The sequence below is a fragment of the Semicossyphus pulcher genome, unplaced genomic scaffold (genome assembly GCF_022749685.1).
Source record: "Semicossyphus pulcher isolate SPU_LCO1_2020_fin unplaced genomic scaffold, fSemPul1.0.p SCAF_4, whole genome shotgun sequence".
NCBI lineage: Eukaryota > Metazoa > Chordata > Actinopteri > Labriformes > Labridae > Semicossyphus > Semicossyphus pulcher.
In genome coordinates, this window is record NW_027211715.1 from 5,106,126 (window position 1) to 5,119,812 (window position 13,687).

A 13,687-nucleotide genomic window follows, 5' to 3' on the forward strand; every position below is an offset into this window, starting at 1 on the left:
ATATCTCCCTTAAGATAATTTGATTAAGTGAACCAATTCTCCCCATCTGTACTCATTAAGATAATCAAGTCTTACTGTTTAACGTGTCCTCATGTGACCTCTGAGACGTCTGGGTTGTGACAAAGTATTCAATGTGGTGTTGGAGACGAGAAGTATCTTCCAAGAAGCAAACACAGACACAGGGTTATCTGACTTTGCAGATGTATTACTGTTGATCAGTGTAAAGAAGGATTAAAACTGTGCCCCCTGCTGTTTGGCTGTGCTAGAGCAAGAGAGGCAATGATGCGAATTAGGGATGCAGGATATTGGCGTTTTTGCCGATATCCGATATGCCATTTATGTCCACCTCATTGCAGAGAATCACGTCTCCCCTGTAGTGGGATTGATATCATGCCTACTCTTATTGTAGTGGCCCACTGGCAGATGCAGAAATAACATTTGCTTTTTAAAATGTACACGTTCACTGGGCAATATGAGAAAACTTCTTAAACTTAGGGTACGTACAAAATGCCATATTTATTTGGATGTAACATTTTCTTTCAAATAAAACTGTAATTTTTGTCCAGGTTTTTACGGGAATCATCGAGCATTTAGGCAGAATTAAAGCGTTGTTTTATCGGCGGAAAATATCAGCGGGAAAAATTACATCTACCGATGACGATATGTCATTTTCAAGCCTTTATCTGCAGATACTGATAGCATGTCGATAATATTGTGCATCCCTAATGCTAAATGGTAATGCTTTTTAAATGGTAACTGGACTGTACTTATAAAGCGCTTTTCTAGTCTTTGCGACCACTCAAAGAGGCTGTTACACTACATGTCACATTCACCCATTCACACACATTCACACACTGATGGCAGAGGCTGCTACGTAAAGTGCCCAACTGTCAATCAGTTATCACATTCATATCCAGTGGCTATGGGGTTCAGTGTCTTGCCCAAGGACACTTCGACATGTAGACTGAGGGAGCTGGGGATCGAACCTCCGAACTTCCGATTGAAAGATGACCGTCTTAATGTATGGCTGATCTAAAAAACATTTGCATGTAACACTAGCATAAATCAGAAATGTGTTTTCCTTATTGTTACTGCTTTTAGACATCTCAAAATCTTTTATCAGATTCAGATGAAGACATAATTGCAGTTCCCAGCACATACTTCCCTTCTCCTAACAGAGTCGGGCTTTTGCCCCTCCAGTCACGTGTCTAGATCATAACTGGTGATAGATATGAAACTCATCATTGTGTCCTTTATGAGAGGTTTGGTCGGCCTTCTCTTGCAGAGAGGCGCAGTAAACACTGGTATTTGTACATTTTCAAGGCCCTTGTTGGTAAACTCCTCCTTTACATCACAAACTTGTTGGGTTGGAATTTAGGAACCCAAATGACTCGTTCTACTGATTGGCCAGTTCTTAAAGTCGAGCTTGTACTGAACTTCAAATCAGCATTTTCCATGGAGTGCCTTTCAACACAAGTTCTTCCCTCTGTCACAGAGTTTAGGACTTTGATTTCTAGCCACTGCGTCAAATTGTAGCTGTTTTAATTGATTTTATTGATCTATTGTTTCTTTGATTGATAAATGTATTTGTTGTTTTTGCAGTTTTCATGTGCCTGTAATCTCAACGGCATTGGAAATGAGGGAAACCTCGATGTCCTTTCGAGAATGGGTAAAGGTTTGAAATGAAATACGGGCCAATGGAACAAGGACAACACAGGAAAAACAAACGACCGAATGCCAGGAAAATGATTTGCTTTCCAGATTTCCCGAGTTTTCTCCTTGTGTGAGGCCGTTATGTATCATCCCATTGTTCAGTCAGTTGCGGAGGAAGTTAGTGTTAAAATATCTTACCTTGGGAAGGAAATACCATCTACTGTAACTGTTGCCGGATTCCTTATTCTACCATCCTGCTCTTGTGCACTATAAATATATCTTGTTTGCCGTCTACTGTCTGCCTGAATGTAAATGGAGGATCACTCTCAGCCTGGATGTGTTTAGCTCAGCCTGAGCCGACATGACCAAATAACTGTGTTAAAAATATTGAGATGTCAACAGACCAAAATAATAGCGATTTTAATTTTTACTATAATCTAGCCTTTGCAGAAAACCTGAGGATATGAGTTTCATAAAGACATGAGTGCTAACTATGAGGGACTCAAAAGATGAATTGCACTAAGTGATGCGAGAGTTTTGGGAGTTTTTGTGTCTCTTGCATGTCAGCCAAGGTTGTGCACAACTAAAGTACTGGAATGCACCTTAAAACGGCGAAATAGAAGCAAAGAAATGAGGGCGGTGAAAACCCAGAGAACCCTTTCCAAAGAACATGTCCTCTCTTTGCATTCAACTACGAACAGCACTCATAACATCTGTCCTAATTCTGGCAATTCAATCAATTAAACTAATCAATTTAGCATCAATCATCTTGTGACATCATGCAAACTTTTCCCTCTGAGCTATTTGGTAAATTCAGCCGTATAAACTCTCCCTGGACTCGGATCAGCCTCACTCCTCCTCCCCAGCTAGCAGGGAACGTTCCCATAACATCGGCTAACATTACCAACAAGTTCTAATTACGTTTGAAAGAAAACGTTTTAATCTAATATTCAAAGAACGTTTTAAGGATGTTTATCATTTCAAGAAATGTTCTTGTAATGTTAAAACTGAAACTAAAGGCCAGTTCAGATCAATGATTCGCAACGAGACTGGATGCAACTGCCAAAAGAATCCCCCGACATCTGATCATAAACATTCTAAAACTGGGCCGTTCACATCAAAGCAATGCAATGCAGCTGACCGTCTCCATAGCAACGAAACACTGACATACCCCACTACTACTGCGTTAATACTATAATGTTAATTAATACTATATTCTCCCCATGCCTCCGTGGGTTTTTCCCCTGGACGCTTCGGTTTCCTCCCACAAACCCAAATACATACAGAGCAAGTTAATTGGCTACGATAAATTGCCCCTTAAAAAAAAAAATAATTAGGCTAATAAACATAAAAGAAATGCATAAATGTTGTTCAATCACCAAATGGAAAGAACAACCAGGAGTCAAATACATTTGAGATATTCACAGTCATGTTCTTTAATCTTTTTTATTCATTTAAAAGTTTCATTTATAAAAAAACAAATATATTAAAGGTGCCATTTCTGCTTCTGAACTTATCAGGATACCTTTTCAAAAAATGTTATCTCTTTGAAATATAAATGAGCTTTGAAAAAAGAGTGAATATAGTTAGAGGTATTTTGTTAACATTTGATTGACAGATGTTGGTTTTGAATGTAAACACGCAGGCAAAAAAAGAGTAGAAGAAGAAGTGGAACAGCGGAACTCATTAACTGCATTTGGAGATTTGACAAGTCAAATCTTTTGCACCTCCAGACCACGGCTTCAGACGCTCTGCAACTAACCAGTTCACACCGCTGCAATTTTCTCTGCAACATTCCAAAACAGTTTGTTGTGTTGCAAATCATTGAACTGAGCTGGGCTTAAGACAAAACGTTTAACTGCCACATTCTGAAGATATTTTCAGGATGTTTCTTTCGGGATGTCAGAACGCCTTTTATAAAACATCTGCTCAATGTTACATAAAAACAAAGCATGCTCACTGCAACATCCTGAGGAGCTTTTCAGGATGTTAGTACGGCCTGAACTATCAGAACGTGATTTATAAAACCTTCCTGAAACATGATTTGAACATTCTCACTGCAACTTTCTGAACATGTTTTCAGTGAAACGTTCTCCTAAAACATCACACGTAACATTCTCAGAAAGGTCTTAGAACAAAAAACTTCTCGCTGGGTCCCTCTCACTTGGCCCCTTCAGAAGAATCTCCACATAAAAACCTTCTCACCTCCCTCCAGAGAGCCGGAGGAATGCCTGCGCTGCCAAATTCCTCAGCGCTGTTTGTTGGTGTTTACAGTGCTAGTAACACAGGCTACCAAATACCAGAGTGAGAAGTCAGTGCACTGAGAGACAGCTGAGCAGAACCTCTGTGTTGTTGTGGTAATAATATGACAGCAAAAACACATATTTCTTGGTAATTTCCCACTTTATTTCCATTCTTTCAGTGTGTCCTTCATTAGGAGAGCAGTAAAATATAACTATCCCCCCCTGGCCTTTCTGTGTTTCCCCACATGGTTGATATTAACATTCCATCAGCTTTCTAATGATGAGGACAAAGCAGGCCGCAGGGGAAGGTTCATGACAGCATTGGCATGGTGCTCACATTCCTGCACTTGACTAGCCGGAGGGCCCCTGCAGGGTGGGTGGTGTTGGTGGAGCTGAGGGAAGACTAGCAACAGGGGAAATGAGGAGAGCTGCAGTATAAGCTGCCTCCTCTCCCTCCCTGCTGTCTGGACAGACATGTACATATGTGGTATTTTCTCAGTTATGACAGACGTGCAGGGAGGACGGACACCTCTTTGGCTCGCAGCTGCATTCTTTTCTCGGGATGTCAGTGCAGTGATGCATTCCAGGCAACGAGGAAAAACGTTATATGTAGTGAGAAAAAATGCAAATAAACTCCTCTTGACGTCTGAATTCCTGCAAGTTAGTCGGGTGGAACTCAGCAACTAAAAGTCATTTATGTGAGGTCACTAATATGCAGTGCAGGATACACACAGGCAGAGGCAGTCTGAGACCTAGTTCATGCATCTACTTCCACAACCTGACGAGAGCTGAAACGTTTGACTGAATCTTTGCCACGTTCTGTTTGGATGCCCAATCATAGTTGATGTTAAATGTTGTCAGTTGAATAAATAACTCCTTTAGCGTTTGCTATTCTAGCCAAGGAAGCTGAGTTCTCCTGCTTGCAGGAAGTTCTTACATTAACCAGGATGCATTGTGCAACTTAGCACTGAATTTCTTTTGACGTGCACTTTGGATATTCTGCCGTATTTACTCGAGCCAGTCGGACAAAGCTGTTTTAGCGAAGGTTTGTTGCTAGTTTGCGATACAGGTGAAGGCTTTATCCTAGCAGGAGATACAGAGGAGACTGGCAACATCAACTGAGGTCCTAGAATACTGACAAACGCCCCCAGAGGCTAAATCAGATGTGATCTGAGATTGGTGTATCTGCAATGTTTTTGGATTGAGCCTTTGTTAACTATTATTTAGGCGTATCACATGCGTACAGTTTGCTCGTCCACACCGAGATTAGTTGGACCGCAGTTTTGAGGTGATGTTGTGATGTGATGAATGCGTTTAGGCCCTGTGTCCACTAACGCTGCTTTTTGCGCTGGCAGCACCCGCGACCTTAATTTCAGAGCGCTTCTCATCGGCGCTAACTGTTGCTAGGTTACAGAAGTTGTCAAAGAAAACGACAGAAAGGAATCGTTTCCTGGCATCAGCAGCAGCTCTACACCTGGAAATTGTACCCTCGGAAAAATTATAGGATTAGCTTCTCCTCCGCCACTGTTGTGTTGTTTATACGGTGAGGACACTGAACTGTACTGGTTTTGTATAGAAAATTCCGTTAGCGGACACTCAGGTTAAAGGCCCTGAGTCAGCCTGTGTCAGTGCATGTTCTTTAAAGTTAGCTGTACCTCCTGTTAAAGCATATCCTTCCTCCACACAGATAAACACATGTAAACAGATAAAGACGCTGCACCAAAAAAATGTCATGTGGCCTCATACAACCCGGTCTTTTCTGTGGAGACAGAGTGGATATGGTAATTCTGTGGCCGAACAGGCACTGGATTACAATCGCCGCTTTTTACAACACTTATAAAGCACTTGGACGACCATAAAGTTGCAGCTGCAGCTTTCTGCACGGCTGTCAAAGGCACCTTTAATCATCTTTATTCCATCTAACTCGATCACTAACCAGTCAGTACTGACGTCTGAGCAGCCTCCGGCCCCGAGTCACCTGGCCGGTATTTGGACACTATCTTCACGTTGTTCTTCGTCATATCCTGGATGTGGTTGTCCAGTCTTTGGATCAGCTCCTCGCCCCGCAAGTCCTCGTCCTCCATGAAACGGGACACCATGCCTTCTGCAGGGGACGCTGAAAAAGACTCCTAGTGGGAAAGACAAACACACAGCTGTAGGATTCTTGTCTAAAAAGAAGGTAGTAGAACAGTATCTACAAGCACAGCTATTATTGGATGACTATGTTCAATGAGCCTCACCATTGGAGAGGAGGAGAGGTGTCCTCTAGACACTAGGACCAGAGAGTCTTCAGAGCTTTGTCTCTCAGCAGCAGATCCATTTGAACCTGGTGCAGAGATCCTCCTGCAGCGTCTGGTGCTGCTTGAGGAGGAAGAGGAGGATGCTGATGAATGAGGCCTGCTGTCTTGAGCCTGGCTGCTGGGGTGCTCTCTGGATGAAGGGGACAGAGTGTGCAGCTGTTTGAAGAGCCTCTGGATCTCCCCTTCTGAGCGAGTGGAATTCTCCTGAACCTCCTTCTTGAGTTTGAGATGTCTGGCGTCTTCATTGCTACAAATTAAAGATGCATCAGTTTATATAATTCTTTTTGCAGATGTGTGTCTGTGTATATCCTGGGTGGGTACCTGTCCTGAGCAGGCTGTGGGTGGTCGGGCATGGCGTGGCTGAGTAGAGCTTGTTCCCTCCTGTTGGAGACCTCGTGCTGGCTGTGCATCTCAGCAAGCGCCTGCCTCAGCTGCCGATTCTCTTGTTCCAGGCAGCTCAGAGAGGACACATAGCTCTCCCTCAGGGATGCAACTGAGGAATCCCCCCTCTGAGGAGAGCACAGTGAGAAAGATGAGTCAGATTTAGGAACAAGAAATTAAGGCAAATAAAAATAAAAGATTCTGCTGCATTCTGAAAAACAGTAATGAGTCGACAACAAGACTGTCAAAGCAGACTAACCTTTGGTGACTGAGATTCAAGTCTCTCCAGCTGCCCCTTCAGGTGCTGGTTCTCAGACTGTAGAGTCTCCAGGTCGGCCTGAGTCATCTGGGAGGAAAAAGTGTTTTTTACTGAACCACTAAGCTGATGCGTGCGCTCCAGGATGACTTTTCCTCACCACTTTAAGGGAGTTAATGCTCACAAAGAGAGCTTCAAAACAACTTCATCTTGTCTGAACTTATGGTCTCTTAAACAATAACTGTACTACCTTTCATAAGTGTATCATGTTATGTTAACATGAGGTGCAATTTCACGTCCCACACGTTCAGTGCCCACAACACTTTAAGGAAACTCTGATGGCTCAAGCTGCAGGTAATGTAGGTAACCTGTTTTTTACTAAAGTGTTTTAGCATTCTAACATTTACTTATTAGCACAACACACAGCTGAGGCTGATGAGAGTGTCGGTGTTGCAGGTGTCTGGTCACACTGTAAACCAAAGACATGTACAAACTGATATTTTGACTAGTGAGGGCACTTGCGAGTTATCAAACGTCCTGAGTCTGAACCAATAATAATAATAATTTTATTTATAAAGCACTATTCAAGCTTGGAGCACAACGTCTTTCCCCTAATTATATACAAAAGTCATTCAACATACAATAGTATCACGTGGCACTGAGCCCATACCTAATCACATGGAGGTGCAAGTGCTAAATAAATAAGTTCAGGTATAACTAAATAAAATTTGGATAAGAGAATGAGCCCATGTGGAGCAGGTGGAAGGAAATAACCACATAATCTAAAACAAAACATAATATAAACAAAATCTGTAAAATAATAATGGCAGAGAACGAACAGTCACCCTTGGGTTTCAGTCTGGTCTGTGGAACGACTAAAAGGTTTTGATCAGCTGATCTTAGGGGCCTGGCTGGGCTGTAGGGGGTTAAAAGTTATTTTATGTAATCGGGAGCCAGACCGTTTATGGCCTTATAAGTAATTAGTAACATTTTAAAATGTATTCTAAATGTAATGGGCAACCAGTTTAGTGCTGCTGAAATTGGAGTGATATGACAGAAGCTCCTAGATTAACTTAATAATCAGGCTGCTGAGTTCTGGATAAGCTGTAATTGTGAGACTGAGTGGGAATTTAAACAGGTAAAAAGGGCGTTAGAGTCGTCCAGGTGTGAAGATATAAAAGCATGTATGACTTTCTCTGTATCATTAAAATTGAGCAATTGTCTGATTTTTTAGATGTTTCTTAATTGATAAAAACAGGCTTGAACAATATTTTTGGTATGCTGCTCAAATAATAAGTGGCTATCGAATGTTACCCCAGTGCATTTACAAAAGAAGATGAGATACTTGAGAGGATTAGACCAAACCCGACATGATTCCATCCAGTGTCGGAGTTTTCGATAAGTGCCAGCTAGAAGACCAGACCTTTCAAAAATGCTAGTTAACTACGTTCTTACTATTTTGATTTACACCTGTTTTAGGTGTGACTCCGTCTATTACTTATTAGTGCACACAAAGCTACAGAGTCCGAGCATTTAGTTGACTCGTGCCTCATTAAAACTCCGTAGTCTGTTCTTCGTCTTGCTGTTCACTGAAGGTATTTTCATCTTGTACAAAATAATGACTCATAATACAAAAATATATCAAACTACAGTCAAAGACTAGTGAGCTCTCCAGACTCCATAGCTTCAACTCAATTGATACCTTAACCAATGGGAAGCTAGGGCTGAGTGCAGTCATAATTGGTGCTTTAACAGTTTCTTTGCTATATTCATTGTATAAATGGCTCTAACATCGGTGTCACTTTTTAGATCTTAACCAGATGAAGGATTTTAGTTTAGTTTAGGATCTAAAGGTATCAAAGAAACAAGCTGAGCTCATGTGAGCGAGAGCTTGGCTGCAGTCATCTTCATTTAGATATATTAAACTCTCCGCGCCGTGCCAGCTGCATGGACACCAAGCAAAAGCTGCACGTACACATGCATGTGAGCTCATAGATATTTAACGTCATGATAAATGATAATAAACGGGATCGTCTGACAGGGCTGCACCTGTTTCTGTTCTTACTTTAAGCTCAGCTGCCTTCTGCTCCGCTCGCTCCGCCTCACCACGAAGCTGCTGCCTGATGCTGGACGATGAAACGTTCAGAGTGCTGATGGTGACGTCACGTTGGTGCAGCTCCGAGGTCAGCTTTGACACCTCCTTCCTCATTCCCTCCACCTCACCGCTGTGAGTCTGCTTGGATCTTTGAAGCTCCTCTCTGAGCTGCAGAGTGACCCCAGAGAGGAGATAGGTGGTCATTGTGGATTCTTTGCACAAATTCAGCATGTACGTGAAAAAACTAAAAGCCTCGACTGAGAGAAAAGGTTTCTGACCTTTTTTATTTCAGCAACAGAGGAATCATAATCTGCTTTCATGCTCCTCAGTTCCTCCGTCTTTGTTTGGCCACCTCTCTGTTGGCTCGTCCTCTCCAGTCTGAGCCAATCACAAAACGATCAAGTCGATTTCACAATTTTAACACATTTAGAAACTTAAAAGTCCCAAATAATGACAGTGTGGGCGTTTAAGGAGGCAGACACTCACCTCTCTCTGAGACAGGCCAGTTCAGCCTTGAGGTGAACCTCACATGCTTGTGTGCAGTGGAGCTTGGTCACAGTCTTCTCCAGATCTTTTCTGAGAGTTTCCACACCAGAGCAGCCCTGAGCTGCAAGACAGTCCTCCAGAGACCTGCCAGGAATTAAACACTCTTTTCATTGAGCCTGTTGTACTGCTGCTACTCAACAGTGCATCCTGCCCACAGTGTTGGTACAGATCGCCCTCTGGTGGACTGTTTTTGAACTACATCATAACGTGATAGACTTAGACTTAGACTTAGACTCAACTGATGACTGAGTTTGTAGAAATCTACCCACCGTATGACGTGATCTTTAGCTTGGAGCACTTGGTTCAGTCTGGCAGTGTCATTACAAAGTCTTTGCCGTTCCACACTGGCTCTGCGCATACATGTGTCCTGAGAGTCCAGCGTGGCGTGGAGTTCCTCTCTTTCCTCTGAAAGCACCTGTGGGACAGCAGAGATCATCAGCTGATAAAATATTTTAACCTCCAACACTGCAGAACAAACCTGCTGCAATAAGGTCAGTGTTGTAAATGACAACATTTGACCATTTGTTACCAAAGCAGCTGTAAAATGTCACTTTTGAGTTATAGTAATTTGTTAAATCCATATCTGTATCTTAGCAATAAAAGTAAAATTTTAGGCATTTATGGACTTGACAATCATAGCATGAAAATATCATACAAGCACATCCCTAAACTGCGATCATTCCAGTGACTTCCTCTTCACATGTGGTCCTTTAAAAACGCCACATAAAGCTTCATGTTAAATTATTTTGCTTATTTTGCAGGAGAACTCCAGTTTTCAGTGACAAGTGTGCTGTTTAGAGTATTTTCACCGTCGTAGGACGGGATTATATGGGATTTAAAAGCAGACTGCTTTAAAACACACTTTAATTTCCTCACAATTTATGTAAAGAGTATTCCGCCTTGCTCATGTACAGTTTAATATTTATTTATCTGTTATTTATGCTGGGGGCTTATGATTTAAGTCTTAAAGCATGTTCACTAACAGATGCATCTTACCTATGATGCAATAAAAATGTGTTTCTCTACTAAACGCAACGTAAAGTCATTCTAGTTATTTAGCGTAATTTTTAGCATGTTTTGATAATTGACAAGAACTATTTTGAATCACAACTATTGGCCGAGATCATGACAATAATCTTTACATCATCCGATGCCTTCTTAGTTTAAGGTAAGCTCCTATAGGTATTAGACTAACAAATCTGTGCAAGCTGGCAGAAACAATCTTTCTGTGTGGTTGGTCCAGTGTTTGTTTCAGCTCGTCATCAGCTTCTCAAGCTTTAATGTGCCAAAGGGGGTTTACGCTCCTACCAGTCTACCAATCTCAGAACACATCGGCCAGAGTTTGGAGACGATATAAGCCTCTGGGAACGATGGCCAACTTCTACGTATTTCAAGAGTAGCCGGCGGTTAGCGATAAAAGACTTCCAACCAAGACTTCCTTTTCTGGGTGCTGCATTGTTTACACTCCAGTTAGCAACTAGAGAAGTGACGGTGTGTTCAGATCAAAAGTGAAGCGAATTTCTCCCCTCCAGATATGTCTGCAAAATAAACGGGCCAATATCTTGAATTCCCCCGGAGGAGCGCCTGTTCGTGAGTCTCAGTTTCACTGTAAATAGTAAGTTACACAGAGGCTTCACTCTGGCTACCTACTGAGGTATGTACCCGAAAAAGAAACTGTCTACCTTGTGAATGACTTTAATTAACGGGTCTTAAGTTGCCGAAATAACATCATAATGCAGAATTATAGACCTGTCCTCAAGAGAAGAAGAAAACTACTTTTAAAATTTTAGTTTACTTGGATAGAATCGATCATTTCTGATGCATTCGAGGAAGTCAGGAAATCTAAACGCGACACAGTGTCAAGCGGATTTGTCTCTCAAGATAAAATGTTTGATCTACAACGGATTGTTAGCTGCACTAACATGCAGATATCCATTTATAGAGGTTAATAAATCCTCGTCAGATCAGCGCCGATGGGAGCCGGCTTGTCATTACGGCCGCCTGCTTTTGCTCTCCACACGGACTGTTTTTCCTGCATAACCCAAAGCCTGCTAATACTTGACTGGTCAATACTACTCGGAGGACAAATGTACTACAAACAGAAACAACAATTCTCATACCAAAGTTTCTACATTTCTATGTAGAATCTGTAAATAGAGATTACCATTCTCCTAACCTGCTGCTCTCTCTGGTACTGTCCCAGCCGCATCTCGAGGGGTCGGAGGTGTTCCAGTTCAAGCTCCTGGGAGTGCAGGCTGTCCTGGGCCCTCTCCAGCTGAGTACGCAGGTGCTGCACCTGGAAGCAGCACTCCCTGTGCTCCCTCTCCTTCTCCCACCGTGCCGACTGGGACTGGAAATTAAATGACAGAAAAAATTACATGCCTCCACTTTGCTTCATAAACTCTCAAACTTGACATTTCGTGTAAAAGTCTTAATTTGTTTTTACTTTCATGCGTGTGAGCTCATCAGCCAGGCTTTTATTTTGGACCTCAAGAGCTGTCAGTTGTTTCTGGTGCAGGATGCTCTGCTGTTCCCACTCTACAGAGCGCTGGTGATATTCCTGCAGGGACAGAAAGGGGTTATTATACTCTGAATTACCAGTAGATGGCAGTTGAGGAAGTTTTATAGCTAGTGTAATAAATTGGACGCATGTTGTACCTCAATCTTCTCATTGAGTCGATCACTATCTTTAGTTTTTGATCCTCCGCTTGTCTGCTTAAGCTGTTTGCGCTGAACCTTCACATAACTTCTCTTCAACTTATCCAACTGCAGGAAAAATTTAGTGAGAAAGGATTCGTTTAGGTTCAGAGGCTTTGAAAAATGTGAAGTCAAATACAAACAAGGACAACAATACAGGATTTTTGGCCTTAGACTTCACAGTTATTAATACTAAATGTTAGCTTATGTTCAGTTCATTCTCAAGTCAGTTGCTATTTACAGTGATTTCTTTTGTTTGCTCACCTCTTCTCGGACTTTCTGCAGTTGCTGCTCATACTTGTTAACTGACTCTTGTCGAACAGCCTGGACCTCTTCCAGCTGCTTGCGGAGCAGTTCGATCTATGGTCAGGGGTAATGACAGTAGTAGTATTGAAACATATTGGTAAAACTTCAACATACACAATTGATTGTCAAACTGTGACAAAACTACACAGCAAGGTTTAAGGTAAGATTGCAAATATTTCTACATCCCATTTCTCTCTGTTAACCAACAGGTTACAGGCTCTGGTAACATCCCTCCTGCAATAACTAAATAAAATCAATCCTCTCAGTTCTTCAGATTATAGAAGAAGAGAATCCTCGCTGGTTTATCTGAATCAAAAAACAGTACAATATAACTTTAGTTAATGACTGCTTCTGCACCTCCAGGTCTCTCCGTTCAACTAGAATCCTGGAGGTGGACAGCTCCTCTTCCCCGCTCTTCAGTCTGAGCTCCATGGCCTGAATCTCAGCCTCCCACTCCCTCTTCTGATGGTTGATCATGATGTCGATCTGTCTCATCAGCTCCTGAAGCTCGGGCTCACATGATGACAGGACAGAGCTGGAATACAGACACAAAAGATCAAAACAAGTCCGATGATGGCCTGATCCAAAGGTGATGTCACCTTTACAAGAGCTCATCATCCCTGGTAGCTTATTTAGATATTTGCTATACTTAGTTAGCCCGTTACTGGCTTTACCCACTAGTGACGTTACCTTAGATCAGGATTCTGCAGAGATCCCAAAGAAGCCTCCATGTGGTTTGAAGTCATCCTGTCCGTGTTTTCAAATCTTACCGCGAACTGATTATAACACTTTAAGATGGCCTCAGTTTGCTACCTGCTAAATAAACTACCCTAGCAACCCCAGTGACAGCAGTCACGTTTCTAGCTTACCAGAATCAAACACAGCTGCAACGGCGCCAGTCAAGTTGAAACTAACGTCATATCTACTTACTTTAGTTTGTGGCAAAGGCTAAATGCAGATTATTAAAGTTTCAAACATTGTAAGCAAACGTTATTAGCTAACGTTAGCTAGTTTAAGTGAGACTAATAACTTTTGTTTACATCGTTAACAGAACTTGCAGCAACTCTACAACTGCATAAGCTACAATGGATTTCCTGATGTAAGGCGGCAAGTCCACCTCCAATTGTGACGTCATCACGCTGCACGTCGAGACGGTTGGGTCAGACGGAGTCCTGCATCCAGGTATGGCAAAAATGAACCCATAGAGCAC

The 13,687-nt window shown here is 42.2% G+C and overlaps 1 protein-coding gene across 1 annotated transcript; it reads right to left on the minus strand.

The window, feature by feature from the left end:
* Positions 1-3,850: 3,850 nt before the first annotated feature.
* cep63 (centrosomal protein 63) lies at positions 3,851-13,516 on the minus strand. Its single transcript, XM_069680050.1, is given in 15 exon segments — positions 3,851-4,288; positions 5,833-6,025; positions 6,137-6,443; positions 6,518-6,705; positions 6,837-6,923; positions 8,899-9,096; positions 9,207-9,306; positions 9,415-9,558; positions 9,744-9,889; positions 11,639-11,824; positions 11,921-12,034; positions 12,133-12,240; positions 12,436-12,531; positions 12,835-13,012; positions 13,168-13,516. Coding segments are annotated over 15 exon segments (2,160 nt in total). The 5' UTR covers positions 13,224-13,516; the 3' UTR covers positions 3,851-4,229.
* Positions 13,517-13,687: the final 171 nt, after the last annotated feature.